Genomic DNA, 18,372 nt, shown 5'->3' on the forward strand with positions numbered 1-18,372 from the left:
TATTGAGGACCCTGAGTGTGGGGATCTGCCTGTCGCTTGCGTTGTAATTAGAGAGGGACATGAAGTAACAGCGGATGAGATAAAACAATTAGTTAAAGGTACGTATGAGATCTTTAGAAATAAATTACGCTTCGTTTTATAGCATAGAATTACTATCGATGACCAGTTTTCGTTATCACCATTACATCATCATTACAGCCTATACAGTCCACTGCTGGACATAGGCCTCCACAAGTTTACGCCAAAAATAACGTGAACTCATGTGTTTTGCCCATAGTCACCACGCTGGGCAGGCGGGTTGGTGACCGCAGTACTGGCTTTGTCGCACCGACGACGCTGCTGCCCGTCTCGGCCTGTGTATTTTAAAGCCAGCAGTTGGATGGTTATCCCGCCATCGGTCGGCTTTTTAAGTTCCAAAGTGGTAGCGGAACTGTGTTATCCCTTAATCGCCTCTTACGACACCCACGGGAAGAGATGGGGTGGCTATATTCTTTAGTAACGTAGCCACACAGTTTCGTTATCAATAAGATATAAATAAAGACAAAAGTCTTCGAGCGATTCATCCTATGTGTATTGACATACACATTTCTGAAATATAAATAACTTTTGCTAATACGGATTTTCGTATTGGCATTATAGTGACTATTTGACTCAACTAATAAAAAGTCAAGTAAGGTGGAATATTTTGTGCTTTCGACTTGAAGTTACATTAAAAATTAATTCAGATTCAAAACAAACTGTTACGTAAAATAAAAGCAAAACTGTTTTTCAGAAAAATAAAAACTTTTTTTTTAAATTTTGATATATTCATTATTTTAAAATCTAAAAGGATAAAAATTCATTGCAACTTTGTCATATGCCTATTCTGTTGTTTTTGTTCTTATTTTGTAAAAAAAAATACCTTTAAAGAACTCCCTTACTGGCCTCATCATCATCACTGCAGGCTATCGCAGTCCACTGCTGCGGTATAGGCCTCCACAAGATCGCGCAAAAAATGGCGTGAAATCATGTGTGTTGCCCATAGCTATCCCGCTTGGCAGGCGGTCACCACCTACTGGCCTAATTTTATGTTACTAGTTTAACGGCTTACTCTTAGCTATTATATATTAGTCTATTACATAGATCTTATTACATAACAACAACAAGGATACAATATAAATTAAAATATACTTATATGTATCTATTTTTTTACACATACTTCACGTGACAGGTATCTAATTCATAAAACATGGAAACAGGAAAAACATTACCAATACAATTTTCTGTATTATTTTCTTCCCGTTAACAATTATTATTGACCACAAAATGAAGCATATTTTGTACGTACTACGTCTTGGAAATACGTTGTCATAGTCATATGAACCTACGAATCCACTAAATTAAATTCCATTTATATTATTACCAAAGTCTGATTAATATTTAATTAACAATGTCGTTGAGTGGAAAAGTATATTTACCTATTTGTATTCAATAAAACTGAATGTACGAAATTCTTCGGTTATACAAATTGGCGTATAATCCAATATAATTGCATTTTTAAAAACAGCAATAACATACTAACGTTAACGTTATAATATAGACATTTCAATTTATTATATACATATACACACGCCCTTAACATAATAATGAATATGTATTTTTTACATTCACGGAAAAAATATAGCGGTATGAAGTTCACTGAGTCCGCTTATAATACAATAAAATAAATTAATTCTTGCTTATTATTTACAGATACTCTCTCAGACTCAAAGCAACTCAGAGGTGGTGTTATATTCTTAAACAGCATCCCTTTGACAGCCTCGACTAAAATACATAGAAGAATGTTAAAAGACATAGCGAATAATTTCGAAAGGCAATAGCACCTGTATGAACTAAAATTGTAATATCTTTGAATTAGAATTGATAATACAATCTTAGATATAAAACAGAACCTGAAAAAGTGCGGGATACCGGAATTTTCTTGGGTTATCCAAAGAACGCTTCACCCAAAGTTAAGTTGTTTATTACTGCCTGAAAAAATAAAAATTAATGAAATAAAAGTAGCTAAGATTGGGAAAATGTTAGGTAATATATCCGCCAACCAGCACTGCAGCAGCATGCTAGAATAAGCTCTTACCCTTCTCGTACATGGTGAAAGAGACAAATAAAATCAACTTTATTTTAAAAAGATGCAAGTGACTTGACTACTACAATTCAAATGACTTCAATTAAGTTTCTTCAATCTCACTCTGTTGTACTGTTGTAAGCTTATTTCTGATTCCATTTTAAAATATTAGGGCCGGTTTTAGCGGTTGTAGACAAGTTTTATCCAAAATAAGTTATGAATAGACTAAGAACAGAAGGTAAAGAAGGCAACTTAGACCTGTTTCTCTTAAATTAATTAACTGCATCTTCAGAAGTATCTCATAAACGTAGTGGAAGTCGATGGCAAAAAAAGAATCATATTATATCAAAAATTTTATCTCTTAGATACCGACATCGATCAAATTGCTTTATCCACAACCGGTGGATTAGGCCCTTAAACTAATGTGAAACATAAAATGAGCACTAACAACACATGCCCTTATGTTATGTACATATTATAATAAAGTATTGAATCATATTTAAGCTTTAAGATCAGACAGAATCGCACGATAATTGTAGTTTAATTGTTTAGCATATAATAACTACATTTTTATTAACTTCTCAGATGTCGAGTGATATAGTAAATCAAATAATATTAAATTAATTAATAAAATTTTGAGTAAGGTAATCATGCTATTTTTTTCCTTATTTCCACGCATCACTTTAAAAGAAATATATATATTTCAAGTACAAACCCAAAAACATGTACCATAATAAACACCTACTAAAACGAAAGCAGTTCTCGTTGATTACAACATTAGTGTATTTAACCACGCGAGTGAACTAGACGCAGCTTTTGAGTTTTGAGCTTCTTCTTCTTCTTCTTCTTCCTCTTCTTTCTCTTCCTCTTCTTCCTCTTCCTATTTCTCCTCTTCCTCTTCCACCTCTTTCTTCTCTTCTTCCTCTTCCTCTTCTTCTTCCTCTTCTTCCTCCTCTTCTTCCTCTTCTTCTTCCTCCTCTTCTTCCTCTTCTTCTTCCTCTTCTTCTTCCTCTTCTTCTTCCTCTTCCTCTTCTTCTTCCTCTTCTTCTTCCTCTTCTTCTTCCTTTTCCTCTGCTTCTTCTTCCTCTTCTTCCTCTCCTTCCTCTTCTTCCTCTTCTTCCTCTTCTTCCTCTTCCTCTTCTTCCTCTTCTTCCTCTTCCTATTCCTCCTCTTCCTCTTCCTCCTCTTCCTCATGTTCCTCCTCTTCTTCCTCCTCTTCTTCCTCTTCTTCTTCCTCATCTTCTTCCTCTTCTTCTTCCTCCTCTTCCTCCTCTTCCTCCTCGATCCCTGTCCGCAATGCAAGAAAACGGGTCATATTTTACGAAATTGTACACTATCTGATCAACGAGTTTGTTTCAAGTGCGGTCTGCAAGGTCATATTGCCTCCCGCTGTTCAAGTATATTAACTTTACAAGCCAAACTTAACAAAAATAAAAATAGTACATAATTATAACGAAATCTATAAAAAGGTTGTGAAAGTCAAAGTAAAACGTAAAAAGTACAAAAAAAGTAAGTAAAAATTAAAGTCAAGTAACTGTTTGTTTTACCTCTGCCACTTTAATAAATAATAATTGTGTTTGCAGGCAAACGAAAAAAAACCGACTTCAATTATATCGACAAGTAATACAACGTATGTAGACGAAAAAATAGTCAAGTAAATACGCATTATCAAAGATTACTCTAAAAGTTGTAATCAGATCTTGATGAAATTTAAATGTGACCACATGATAAACAACGGCTTTCGATTAAATTAAAAATCATTATAATCGGTACACCCAGTAAAAAGTTATGCGGATTTTCGAGAGTTTCCTTCGATTTCTCTGGGATCCCGTCATCAGATCCTGGTTTCCTTATTATGATACTAAACTAGGGATATCTTCTTTCCAACAAAAAAAGAATTATCAAAATCCGTTCATAAACGACGGAGTTATGCCCGAACATACAAAAAAATATACGGTCGAATTGAGTAACCTCTTCCTTTTTTGAAGTCGGTTAAAAAATGAATGTTACTTAGCGCATAACTCAAGAAGGACTCGATCAATTCGGTTGATTTTTTTTTGTAGCTTCCTTAAGGCCCACGGAAGATGTTAATAAAAAAATAATAATAAAAAAATAAAAAATAAATGAAGTCTGTCCGGGCAGCTAGTCATGAATATATACGTTTCAAACTATCAACTCAGATTAAACTCTTCTTATTATTTTTGATGTTTGAAGTATGTAAAACCGAACTCATTTAACATTAACGCTATAAATGTTTGGTTTTTTAGTAATATAATGAATTAAAATAGCTATCGTTGGGTTGTAGTGTCTATTTGTTACGTCCATTTTTTTTGGAAGTCTTCTAAATGGTAAATATGGCGTATGTACGGAAGTCCAACCACAGATAATTAGATAGTGTAATAGTAAAGTGACACAAATAGCAAATGAATGAACAATACTAATAAGCCATAGATGACAGTAAAATTCATATTATAGTCAAATATTGTTGAAATTATTTCAAAACATGATAATATATTTAATATTTTTGTTCATAATTAGCAGAGGTACAGAATTATGAAAAAAAAAAATATAAATAATCGACCATCTTTATAAAAAGCTAAGTTATTTTATATTAAATGGGATAGCGTTAAAAATGTTCAGGGTGAAATTGATATTCAGAAATATTCATAATATAAAATAAAACCTTTACAATAAACACTTCTATAAAAGATTGACATTTATAATATTTTGTAATCATTTTTTTTTTCGCTCAATATAAAAGAAACAAACAATATTTAACAACTTAATCTTATGGCCGAACAACGGGGTTGAAATTGTCATGTGTCAATCTATATTTCACCAAATATGAAAACTGACAGTGTGAAACATTTCATCCATCGAGCACTGAAAGAACACACAAAAGAGATTTCTGAATACTTGGTGAAAATTTCCATCAGCTTCCAATGATTTAGTCTGGTGACTAACCAGAACCACAAAAACATTTCTTTTAGAAAAATTAACTTACGTATTAACAATAATCCAAAAGAATCGACAACGAGATATCGTACTACTATTGATATTGTTTTTTCAAGATATTTGCATAAAAGAGAATCTCAAGCATATATATCTTATTTTATATGGTTACCACAAGCCAATAAAAGTTTCAGTAATAGAATTTAATTATGAAAATTGATTAATTAAAATTGCCTATATTATAGTAAACTTTTTTTCAATTATTTATGTCATTTTATACTATCGACAAAAATAAATAAAGACACATGTCTTTTTATTTCACTTAATAGTTTGAATTATTATTATTATTAATAATATTTTGTTTGATTTATTTTATTTTACGTTATTTGTTATTTTCTAAAATACAAAATTTCCTAAATACTTTTATTTAGTTAATTAAAAGCCAATCAATAAAATTTAAAAAAAATCAAGAACTAGAAAACATATAAAAAAAATTACAATTTTGTTTTTCAAATTGTGTTGCTTCTATACTATCCGAAGGAACTTCGTTCCTACCTGGTGTCCCATGACACCACATAATTTTTTAGGCAACCCATTTTTAATCTATCTATCTATATCTAAATCTATATCTATCTATAATCTATCTATAAATATAATATATATAAAAGCGAAAGGACACTCATCACGAAATCTCCGAAACTATAACACAAACTTGGAATTTGGCAGGTAGGTTTGGGGGTTGAAAGTTTGTATGAATATCCTATGTTTTTGTAGTAAGAGAGTTGAAATTTAAAATGTATGCTCTATAGATGGTGAGAAGGTGTCCAAGTAATGTATCTTTAGAAATCAACTCCCTTTTGGGGCTAAGACGTGGGATGGTAGGTTGACTCACTCATAACGAAATCTCCAAAACTATAATAGCTATAAACTTGAAATTTGGCAGGTAGATTTCTTAAAGGACGTAGACATTCGCTAGGAACGGATTTTACGAAACTCGACCCCTAAAGGAGTAAAACGGGGGTTGGAAGTTTGTATGAAAGTCCTATGTCTTTGTAGTAAGAGAGGTGAAATTTAAAATGTATGCTCTATAGATGGTGAGAAGGTGTCCAAGTAATGTATCTTTAGAAATCAACTCCCTTTTGGGGTCAAGACGTGGGATAGTAGATTGACTCACTCATAACGAAATCTCCAAAACTATAACAGCTATAAACTTGAAATTTGGTAGGTAGATTCCTTATAGGACGTAGACATCCGTTAGGAACGGATTTTACGAAACTCGACCCCTAAGGGAGTAAAACGGGGGTTAGAAGTTTGTATGAAAGTCCTATGTTTTTGAAGTAAGAGACTTGAAATTTAAAATATATGCTCTATAGATGGTGAGGAGGTGTCCAAATAATGCATCGTAATCTATATATATAAAAGAGAAAGGTCACTGATTCACTCATCACGAGAACTCAAAAAACCGCTGGATGGCCATCCATCCAGGACGAACAAAGGTGAAATTTGGCAGGGAGGTAGATTATAGTTAGTAAACATCCGCTAAGAGCGGGTTTTGCGATATTCCACCGCTAAGGTGGTTTTATTGTGGTTGATAGTTTGTATGAAACATATACAGCAGCAAAAAGTTTGGCTGATAGGTTATTTATACTGCAGCCGGAAAATAAAACTAAAAATGTGGTGTATAGAGTGGTTTTATAAAAACAACTATTAATTATACTAAATTGTGCCTTTTTAAAAGTTACTCAGTGTGATAAGCATTTCATGGGACTAAAATAAAAAAATAAATTGCGTTCAACATCTTAATAGATTCGCATATCTTCATAACCACGCGGACGTAGTCGCGAGTAACAGTTAGTGTATTATAAAACAAAGTCCCTAAAAGTGTATGTGATTGATTACCTCAAAATCTACTAAACGGATTTTCATGCGGTTTCACTAATAGAGAGAGGGCTTCAAAAGGAAGGTTTACGGAACGGCTAAGCCGATTTTGATGAGAGTTTCACTGGAAGTTTGCCGGGATAACTTTGTTACACACTCATTTAAACGCGGGCGAAGCAGCGGGCACAGCTAGTATATTATATTTTATTATATGGTATGTTTCATTCTCTTACCAGATCGGTGAAGATCGATTTAGGATCGGATCTTAGACCATCATTTATTTACTTACTCATTTGTTTACAAATAAATAAAATTGGGGTGTCTGTTTGCCATATTAAAATAATATTTTTTACAATTTTTGACTGTCTCTCTGTATGTTTGTTCCCACTAATCTCTGAAACGGCTGGACCGATTTAGACCGACTGACAGAACTTTTACTAGCAGATAGCTGATGTAATAAGAAGTAACATAGGCTAAGTTTATTTTAGAAATTTATTTATTTTGTAACTCTGCGAACTGAACAACTTTTTTTTATTCAACACGGACAAAGTCACGAGCCCAGCTAATCTGTAATAATTTATTATAACACATATGTATGTAGTATTCAATGCTAAAAAAAGTGATTTTTTTTAATGTAATTTATCGATATTCATATTATTTATATCCCAAAATACTTAATTTTTTATCATCATCATCATCATCATCATCACTTCAGCCTTAAATAGACCACAGGCCTCCACAAGTTCGCGCGAAAAATGGCGTGAATTCATGTGTGTTGCACATAGTTACCACGCTGGGCAGACAGATTGGTGACCGCAGGCCTGTCTTTGTTACAGTTATCTAAAATATACAGTTTAATATTTGGAAAATCACTATGACTAATTTAAGCTTAGCTTGTTACTCTTCGTCAATTATTCCGAGTTTTTCCTTCCTTAAGGGGAAAAATTTTCACCTACAAGACTTATGAGGACTTTAGCTTATGCTTCATAAACAAAACTCGATTCGAATTATTGACATGTGTTATCCGCTCTTTAAATTATAATTTATTTATAAATTATTAATTATATTACAAATATAAAGTTAGTTTGAGAACATTGTACTCGTGAGTTTTAATAGTTAAGAAAATATTGAAAAAATAAACTTCAATATGGATTCTAACTCCGATATTCACATTGGTCAACTATTGTTTGAAAAAATGAAAATTCACAAAGATGCGGTGTGCCAGGTATGTACTGATTTTGTAGCATTTTATGAGATTAATTTTTATTAAAAAAATCTTGCATACATCGTCGTGTACAAATAATGTTTTAAAACAGTTTTATAATGTTAACATTATAGATTTAATTAATTATATTGAAAAATGGGCTCGAGCTTTTTGTTGAAGTGAACGTGTTGCGTTTGTCCAGCAGGCCTAGCATGCGCGCCACGACAAAATTTTGTCTACCCCTTTTCTCGTATTATCTCTCTATGTCTACAGTAGCTAACATGCGTGCACGCGATACTCTTCTCGTTACGTCAAGAAGAGATAATCATTAAATTTTAGTGATCTGTGATATTTATCTCTACGGAAGCTAACATGACATCGTAATTTTGTCGAATTTTGTCGTTTTAGGAAGAGAAACTTCTCGTCTTCAATATTATCGACGAGAAAGACGATAAATAAAAAATAAATAAAACCGGGTGCCTATTTTTTGTATACCATGGCGTTTCCCTATTATAATTATATAATTTCGGTATACGAAGAGCGGGAAATGCGAAAAGTCGAGTAAAGTGTGCCATATAATGACACAAAAAACGTATTTGCGCCCTGTTGCTTCTTATTCTAAATAATAATAATAATAATAATACTTTATTTCAGACCAAAGTATAAGTCCATATTGGGTTAGTACAACAAGACAAGACAACATTCAGAATAAAAAACAAAACAAAATTATATTAAAAAAATCAATAACTAAAAATAAAATTAAATAGAATAAAAGTAAAATCAATAATCAAAAAAATATTCAAAAATTCAAAAAATTAAAAAAAAAAAAAAAAAAAAAAACAAACAATGCGTGATAGAATTACAATTATCTAATGTGCGACAAGATATAAAGCACAACACGAGCATATTGTTTTACATATATAATTAAATTCATTTACTTACGCCGTTTTATTTTCCATATTAGAGTTTTTTAAATTAGATATACACTTTTTATCTTAGCCAAAAGGCCGAGAACATTGTTAAATAAAACATATGTCACTCGCTTGAAATTGGTCAATAACCTTGTAAATTCAACTTTACGACATAAGAAATAAGAATGATATTCAGTTGTGATTATGGTTGATAATGTTTCTCTACTCGACAAGGCAAAGTCTTCGGAAGAGAATTTTGTCTCTCGTAGTGCGCATGTTAGGGTAATCGAGAAAATACTCGATGTAGACATTATCTTTCTCTCTCGTCAAGAGATATCTCGTTGTATGCATGCTAGGCCGGCAGGTATAACTTTTGTAGGTCTTCTGGAAGTTCATTAACGAATGCGGGTATTATGGTGTTTAACATTCTAGCTCCGTAATATCTATATCTATACAAATAAATAAAATTGGTATGTCTGTTTGTAATATTAAAGTAACCGCTTTTTACTAAAATGCATATGGATATATACACAGTACATATACGATAACAATTTTTTTTTAATTTTATCTGTCTGTCTGTCCGTCTGTCTCTTTGTTCCGGCTAATCTGTGAAACGGCTGGACCGATTTTGACGGGCCGTTCACTGGCAGATAGCTGATGTAATAAGGAGTAAACTTAGGCTACTTTTATTTTAGATATTTTTTCATTTCATAACTCTGCAAACTGAAAAATAACTTTTTGTTAAATTCCCCGCGGATGAAGTCGCAGGCACAGCTAGTCTGTACAAATAAATAAAATTGGAATGCATGTTTGTAATATTAAAATAATCACTTTTTACTAAATGCATATGGATGTATACACAGTACATATACCAAAATAACATTTTTACAAACTTTGTCTGTCTGTCTGTCTGTCGGTTTGTTCCGGCTAATCTCTGAAAAGGCTGGACCAATTTTGACGGGACTTTAACTGGCAGGAGTAACTTATGCTACTATTATTTTAGATTTTTTTTTCGTAACATCGAAAAAAAATCTACAATAATTTTTAAAAATATTTTGTAATTTGAAACCTAAAACCTGATATTTTATTGCCTTCATATAAAATAGAAATGCAGAGCTATGAGTGCTTGTTGAGGATTAATGAAGTGTTGGTTCACTTTAATTAATTTTCAAGAATTACGAACACTAGTCGTGACCAAAAGATTGCGGCCTTAAATCCGAAATGATACAATTACTTTTTATATTCTCTTTGTTAAAAAGAAAACGATTTTCTCGTGAAAAAAAAATAATGTTTTTTATATTATTAGCGTTTGAGTGTGGAGCGTTTATATAATTCGCAGTAGAATAGCTAGTTCCCAATCCTTTGTTTTAACGCGGTAAGAGAAGAGATCGGTTAAGATTGACAATATTACTATTAGGACATACCTAAGTATATCCATAGCCTTTATTTATTTAAATCTTTGTTTTATTACTTATTACATTATGACGATCGTATCACGTCTAGTGCAACAGGTAACAACTCTAAGGCTACTCAATACAAAGAAATTACTTTGTCAATAAACGTTAAACGCTTAAATATAGAAACTATATATGTTTTATTAAAATAAAAGGATATTATTAAATATCCATTTATCCTGCCTATATCAGTTTAATAGGTAGAAATAGGTAGAAACCTAGCAAGAATTGAATATCAACGACTGGTGACGGCTAGTGATGGCGAGGAAACTGACATGTTTCATGAAAAATTCAGAAAGATGTATGTCCATCAATGCTTATATAGTAGACCAAGCAAATCAGATGTATCAATCTTGTCACAGATCGATGCAGCTACAGGAGAAGAGGAATCTTACGCATCTGTGTTATCACGTTCTATCCGGATGGCTAGGTCTTTAAGAGCTTTCGGATTAAAGCCTGGAGATGTTGTTGCTTTTGGAGGAAGGAACCACTTGGACATACATATCCCATTCTATGCTTCTCTCTTCAATGGTTTGCCGATTGTTGGCGTCGATCCATTTTACAAATATGGTAACTTAAAATTTAGACATTATTGCATTGCTTAAATAATTACAAAATATATTCAAGGCTTGCTCCAAAACTTTAAGCAATCTCGTTGTTTTGCAGATGAAGTTCGTACCATGTTTAAGTTGACTAAACCAAAAATAGCATTTTGTCAAAGTGAATCTTACGAGATATATTCACAAGCGGCTAAAGATCTAAAACTCGATACAAAAATAGTTGGTTTCGATGGAGGTGAATGCACATTTTCAGAATTTATGGATACATGTGTTGCAAATGAGCCCGAAGAAAACTTTAAGTAAGTATTTTTAATAAGACCGATGATTGCGTTTTATAGAAAAATTTAGGGATGGAAAAGTTCGTAGATTTATACCTTGTTTGCTTATCCTAATATGTTGCGTTTAACGTTAATAAAAATAGTCTAGTTCTTTTGAGTTTGATTTTCAAGTAATCTATTAATAAATTGTTTTAAAATATAAATTTTCATCATATTTTAAATATTATTATCGATTAATATTTTATCTTTGTCACATTTCAAAAAAATTAAACAAAAAAAGAATGTTTGTCTCAGATGTCTAGTGTCTTAGTAGCCCTATTCTTATGTTTTGTAGTTGTTATCAAATGGGACTTAATTAATTAATTAATTTAATTTGTTATAGCATTGCGGTGGCACCAAAGAATATAGCCACCCCCTCTCTTCCCGTGGGTGTCGTAAGAGGCGACTAATGGATAACAAGGTTCTACTACCACCTTGGAACTTAAGAAGCCGACTGATGGCGGAATAACCATCTAACCGCTGGCTTTGAAACACACAGACCAAAGACAGCAGCGTCTTAGGTACGAAAAAGCCAGCGCTATGGTCACCAACCCGCCTGCCCAGCGTGGTGACTATGGGCAACACACATGAGTTCACGCATTTTTGGCGTGAACTTGTAGAGGCCTATGTGCAGCAGTGGACTGCAATAGGCTTGAATGATGATGATGATGAAATTTGTTATTATTTTTTTATAATAAAATAATGTGCTTTGGCTTAGACTTTTTGAAATTCTGTCTTAACTATTTTGTACTCAACCGCTTTTTCAGAGTAGCAGAGTTCGATGTAGACAAAATATACGCCTTTTTAGTGAGTACAAGTGGAACGACCGGTAAAGTGAAAGTAGCAGCATTTAATCACAAGCCCTTCGCGATGAAATTGACGTGGCTTATGCAACAGTACAATTATGACAAACAGTAAGTATTGACAAATTCATATAATTTTGCATAAAACGTCATGTTTGTACGGGTGTTATCATATACACCTTATAGCGATCGTTACTCATAGTAAGGAATATATCCGCCAACTTGTAATGGAGCGGCGTGGTGGATTAAGCTCTGATCATTCTCCTACATAGGGAAGGAGGCCTAAGCCCAGTAGTGGGTTATTACAGGCTGAAGCGTGTGTATGACTTTTAAAAAGGGTTGATGCTAAATTTTTCATAGTTTTGTTCGTACTCTTTCAAGCTAAATCAGTTGTGAAAAAACTTGACATGTAGTACATACCCTACGACTTAACAACTACCAATATAACTCTTACTACCACTATTATAAAAACTATTTCGATTAATTAATTGCATTATTGTAAAGTTACAGCTATGATTATGAAACTGTTTTATAATACAAATACTTAATTTTTTTTAAGGCCGAAAAAGGTAGTGCTTAATTTATCACCAGTGAATTGGATATCGAACTTCTTTATGTCAGTGGGCAATCCGTTGATTGGAGATACAAAACTTCAGAGCTCGATACCAGATAGCTACGAACACATAATTGATATTATAAATAAGTACAAAGTAAGTACTACGTGATTATATAATAAAGATTATAATAGTGGTCTCGCGACATATTGAAAGATGTATCCATTAATAGTATTCGGTCATATGTTATTAGAAATCCGAATTAACTATGTTATGTGATAATTTTTTAAGATTCCCATATTGCAGTGGTGACTTAACAATTAGCCGTTTAAAACTTTTTTTTATACAACTAGGTCGGAAAACAAGTTTACGGCTCACCTGATGGTAGGCGATGACCCTAGCTTACAAACGTCTGAATTAGCACAAACATTGCAAGCGCGTTGCCGACCCTACCCCCAGCTCTGGTCACCTTACTCAACACAGAAACACAACACTGCTTGATAGCAATATTATTTAACTGTGATCTTCTGTAAAAATAAATAAATACTTTCCCAGTCGGGGAATTTCCTGCTATACCCTACCTCTGATTAAAATATATTTTATGTAATAAAAAAGATGATTGTAGCTTAATTTATAACATGTGACTCTACTCTACATATCTACAGAAGCTTTTTGGTGGATGATTTCATTACACTGATCGGTTACCTTTAATTATTCTACGCATTCCTTTAAATTTTATTACAAAATTTTATTTTAGAATAAAAATGAATTTCTCGAAAATAAATTTCATCGTGTAATAATGAAAACTGGTCACCAAGCCGCCTCCTACCCAGCGTGGTGACTATGGGCAATGCCATGGGTTTATGCCATTTTTGGCGCGAACTTGTGGAGGCCTATGTCCAGCAGTGGACTGCAATAGGCTGTGGTAATGATGATGGTAATAGTGATGAATGAAAAGTACATTTTAATAGATACGATAATGATATTATTTGTTTTTATAACAATATTTTTAGCCAGTACAGGCCTTATTCAGTCCGCCATTAGTGACGTATCTAGTAAGCAAGAAAGACAAGGTGGACCTGACATGCTTCAAAAATATTGGTATCGCTGGTTCAAAAATTTACCCAGGAGTTATGGCCCAGTTTAAGGTAATTATGGGATATCATATCTAGATATCTGTGAAACATTTTATGCATAAGCAGTTTACCTTTATTTATATAGAGAAAGAAATAGATAATATAGAAATTCCTATATTTTGCAGAACTTATTATTATTATTAATTTCTGAAATTGTGACTTCAATAGTAGACTTGTTTATGCCGCTATACCTACCATTCCTACTTAACCGACCTTTACCGAACCCTTAACCTTTAACCGACTTAAAAAAGGAGGAGGTTATCAGAAAATATTTTGTGTGACTAAAAGCGTTTATATCAACATTTATTTGTTTTTTAAACACGTAAATTATTAAAGAAATTAAAAATAATAAAAGAAAAAATAAAAGTAAACTAATAGTTTTTTTTTTTAATCATTGAATATATTGAACTTTTTTTTTTCATTTCTGGCATATATATGGCAGTTGTGCAAAAAACACCTTAAAAAATTACTGTACCGTCTCGGGCATTTACATTCAACGGGCATTTTTCACAACAGCTTGTAAAACAGTGACGAAATTAATACTTATTCGAAATAACTAAAGTTATATAATTTATATTTTAGAAATTATTAGCTAAAGATGCCATAGCAATGGAGGCATACGGTCAAACGGAAACGATGGGGTCAGTCCTGGGTCCTAACCCTAAGGGGCCAAGTGATAGTTGTGGAAGGCCGCTTCCCATTTATGCAATCAAGGTAATAATTAATATATCTTACATAATTTTTAATTAATGGATACTTCTAGTTTCTTATTTTATATCTCTACAGGAAAAAAGCTTGCTCACGATAGAAAAAAAAAAACTAAACTAAAACTATTTGGCTCTAATATAACGTATTCGTACCAAATTAGATAATTTGATGATTTGGCTAAGTGGATGATGACGATTTTGTCATTTCAAGACGCTTAAGGCCTTAAGGCACAGATTTTTCATAAAAACAAAATCAATAATCGTAAAAATTACACATCGCTCGCTCACTTCTGCCTGCAATATCCCATGGCTGGACATAAGCCTTGTTCCCTATGTAGGAAAAGGATCAGAGCTTAATTCACTACGCTGCTCCGATGCGGATTGGGGGATATATTCCTTACTATGAGTAACGATCGCTATCGGGCGTACATGACAACAACCGGAACCGACTGCTTAACATGCTCTTTGAAGCACGGTGGGGAGACCCACAAGCACAGCACAAACACCCAGACCACGGCAAACATCTTTATGGCTAATACAAACGGGGATCGAACCCGCAGATGACAAAATTACACATAGTTCATGTTATTTCTTAAGAAACCTCAAAACGTGTTAATTGAACAAGGATAACCTCAAATAAAGTCCAATTATTTATGGAAATATCGTGTGATATTACGATTCATATGTACACTTTGATTTCCATTTTACAAATAATTACTGAATGGGAAAATACATCATTGAATTAATTGCAGTCTTCCTCATTTATCAATAAAATAACGTCAAGTTAGTGTTAATAAATATTTAAATATTTTATTTTTATTTTGTTTAGTTAATGGACCTTAAAACAAGTTTGGAAATTATAGAACCATACATTACCGGAGAACTTTGGGCAAAGGGACCAAGGTTTACTGTGAGTACTTTGACAATTATTATGATATCTTTTAACCCTTTATAACATTATTATTATATTATTATTTACTTAGAATATCAGTAACACTTATCACGCACAAAATCTTTTTTTTCTAGTACTTTAACAAGCTTTGCAAGAATACCATTGATTTATATATTTTTTTCTAATTTGAAACTTGGCTAATAACTCTAGATGGTACATAGACAGGAAAATTAGTCACAGTTTTTCCTTGTACATTTATGTCTTATTATTTTTTGCTACTAGTGCTACAATAAACTTTTACACGTTTTTAGGTAAAGATGTCCATATAGCTAAATAAGGAATAGAATGTTTTTACCATTCATTCTAGCAATCATATATTTGTAATTATTATAATTATAGATAAAAGCCAGAAAATAGACTAATTTTCGAAGTACCAATTATTTTTTTAAACGACATATAGTTTTTAAATAATACTCTTTATTGTACATTACATACGAATTCGAATATTTTAATAAAAATAAATATAGATAATATATAATAATAAACTTACTATATACATAATACATATATAAAATACTTACATAACATATAAATAAAAATATCATACAAAGACGATATACGCGATAATGATGTGTTTAGTGATAAATGATGTAGTTTAAGATATTAATGTTCTTTATGTATATACGAGTATAATTTATGTTGGCCAAGAGCGCATGTACGCATGTATGTTCAGAGCCGCCTTTGCAGTTCGGTTTTTTTTTCATGAGTCATTATCCTGTTTGTAAAAATAAATAAATAATAATATTTACAGGAATACTACAATGATCCCGAGGAGACTGCGCAAGCGTTTACAGAAGATGGTTATTTCAAAACTGGAGATCTATTATACAAAGACGAGAACAACAACTATTTTTATGTAGATCGACTTAAAGCATTAATCAAGTACAGGAACTCCCATGTAAGTGACTTTTATAAAGCTTGTATTTTAGGCTATTAAAGCTGAAAATCGAATTGCAAAATTTTCGAACTGTTTGCGCACTATTGGCTTAATATTTATTGTGACAGATGGCAAAACTATGTTTTTAACGTATAAGCTATAAAATTCCACTCTATATATGTAAGTATATAAAAGGGAAATGGCAAGTTATACAACGCGACTTAATTCATTAAAAGATATGTTATATTAATTAAATTAAAATAGTTTGTACATTACATTATATATTCTTTTTCTCACAAATTTTACTACTTACGCTTCAGTCTATAATATCCCACTGCTGGGCATAGGCCTCTTTGCCGATGTAGGTGAACTACTTATTGGTAACTAAATTAATGCTAACTGTTTTAACGTAGCTAATCGCAAGCAAAATAATTAAACTAAAATATAATTTCTTTGATCGAATGTTTTAAGGCGAATATTTTAAAATTAAAAACATAACAAAGTTGTATTTTTACAGGTTATACCGATGGAGCTAGAAAAATTAATAAGCACATACCCAGGTGTAAAACATGTATGTGTCGTCGGTATTAAAGATCCCCTTGATGGGGAAAGACCCGTGGCTTGTATTGTGAAAGAAAATGGCACCAATGTCAGTGCTCAAGAAATAAAAGATCTTGTTGCAAGTAAGTATCATTACTTATCGATAAAAAAATAAATATTTTAATACACACTCTGTTTGTAAAGTAAACAACTTAATGCTGGTGTTTAAGGTTCTTACTTTAAATAGCTGATATAAATAAACATTTTATAATGAATATATGTATATAAATTAAAAAAACAAACAAGTGTGCTTTAGTGCACACGACTGAAGTAAAACTTGCGAAGTGTAACCCTCTCTTTTTTATAGCTTCACTAATTTATATCTATCTCCCTCTCAACTTCCGTTTGCCTCACCCAGTCACATTTTTCGTAACGCTCGCGTCCGCATTCACCAGTTGACTCCCCAAGTCAATCGTGCGTAAAGAAGCTTTAGTTCATAAATATAAGAATAAATATATATTACACCGAGACTTTTGGGGGACAGTGGGGGTTCGAACCCTGCAACCTCGGAGTAGAGAGCAGGGTCAATACAAGCTGAGCCACCGGGCTAGTCTACACATGGGTAAACTTTAATTTATCGCCGTGGATATTTTATATACCTACCTTACTTTCAACAAATTTGTAACGTAACATTTAAAGAGTTTATTTACCTATTTGATTTTTAAAAATTTTCAGATAAACTATCTAAAAATAAACAACTGCGAGGTGGAGTTGTTTTCCTCGACAGCTTGCCATTTACGTCATCACAAAAAGTGTCTCGAAATAAACTGCAAGAAATGGTGGCAAATATGGAACGGGAATAAACGTCTGACTACTGGCCTGTTTGCGTAATTGTATTTCGTAAATGTTAGATAAAAAATGTATTCCATTATTAAAATGTAAATGAATGTGTAATTAAAATGTTTATTTATTTTTTATGTATTCAATTTCCGTTACAATATTGCTTATGTTAATATATTTTGTTGCATTATATAATAATTGTTTTAATAGAAGTCACAGTCCTTACCTTTTGTTTTAAAGGTTCAAATTATAATTATTAAGAATAATTGAAAATTAAACTTTACAGAATACGCACATGCCACAGAAATGTAATAATTTTCGTTTAAATGAAATAGTTTTCAACTAATCTTGAATGCGTTGCGGCGGTGAAGGATTACGAATCTTTGATTCTTTAATTCTTATGAAATTTTTTGTCAATCTGTATGCTTTGCACATCTTAATCCTCCTCAAAATTACCATAAATCATAATCCAGCGGATTAAGATCGGGACTAGATGACGGCCAGTATTCAGCTCTGATGAAGTCCAGAACGTTGGTTTCTAACCAAAATTGGGTGGATTGAGCTTTATGACCCAGAGCAGCCC

The 18,372-nt window shown here is 32.4% G+C and overlaps 1 protein-coding gene across 1 annotated transcript; it reads left to right on the top strand.

Annotated features, from left to right (window-relative positions):
- Positions 1 to 8,081: 8,081 nt before the first annotated feature.
- On the top strand, positions 8,082 to 17,984 carry LOC123663480 (luciferin 4-monooxygenase-like). The gene is made up of 11 exons (XM_045598154.1): positions 8,082 to 8,159; positions 10,866 to 11,073; positions 11,170 to 11,362; positions 12,148 to 12,294; positions 12,743 to 12,893; positions 13,751 to 13,885; positions 14,456 to 14,587; positions 15,410 to 15,490; positions 16,284 to 16,430; positions 16,927 to 17,092; positions 17,685 to 17,984. The coding sequence occupies exons 1-11, from the start codon at positions 8,082 to 8,084 to the stop codon at positions 17,810 to 17,812; spliced, it is 1,566 nt and encodes a 521-aa protein (XP_045454110.1). The 3' UTR covers positions 17,813 to 17,984.
- The last annotated feature ends 388 nt before the right edge of the window (positions 17,985 to 18,372 follow it).

The sequence above is a fragment of the Melitaea cinxia genome, chromosome 20, assembly GCF_905220565.1.
Source record: "Melitaea cinxia chromosome 20, ilMelCinx1.1, whole genome shotgun sequence".
Taxonomy (NCBI): Eukaryota; Metazoa; Arthropoda; class Insecta; order Lepidoptera; family Nymphalidae; genus Melitaea; species Melitaea cinxia.

What these genes read in the sequence shown, in the direction of transcription:
- LOC123663480 (XM_045598154.1), top strand. Translation starts at nt 8,082, where the DNA reads ATGGATTCTAACTCCGATATTCACATTGGTCAACTATTGTTTGAAAAA. An exon ending in GAGCCCGAAGAAAACTTTAA is followed by an intron (nt 11,363 to 12,147) that starts GTAAGTATTTTT and finishes CCGCTTTTTCAG; the next exon opens with AGTAGCAGAGTTCGATGTAG. An exon ending in ATATTATAAATAAGTACAAA is followed by an intron (nt 12,894 to 13,750) that starts GTAAGTACTACG and finishes CAATATTTTTAG; the next exon opens with CCAGTACAGGCCTTATTCAG.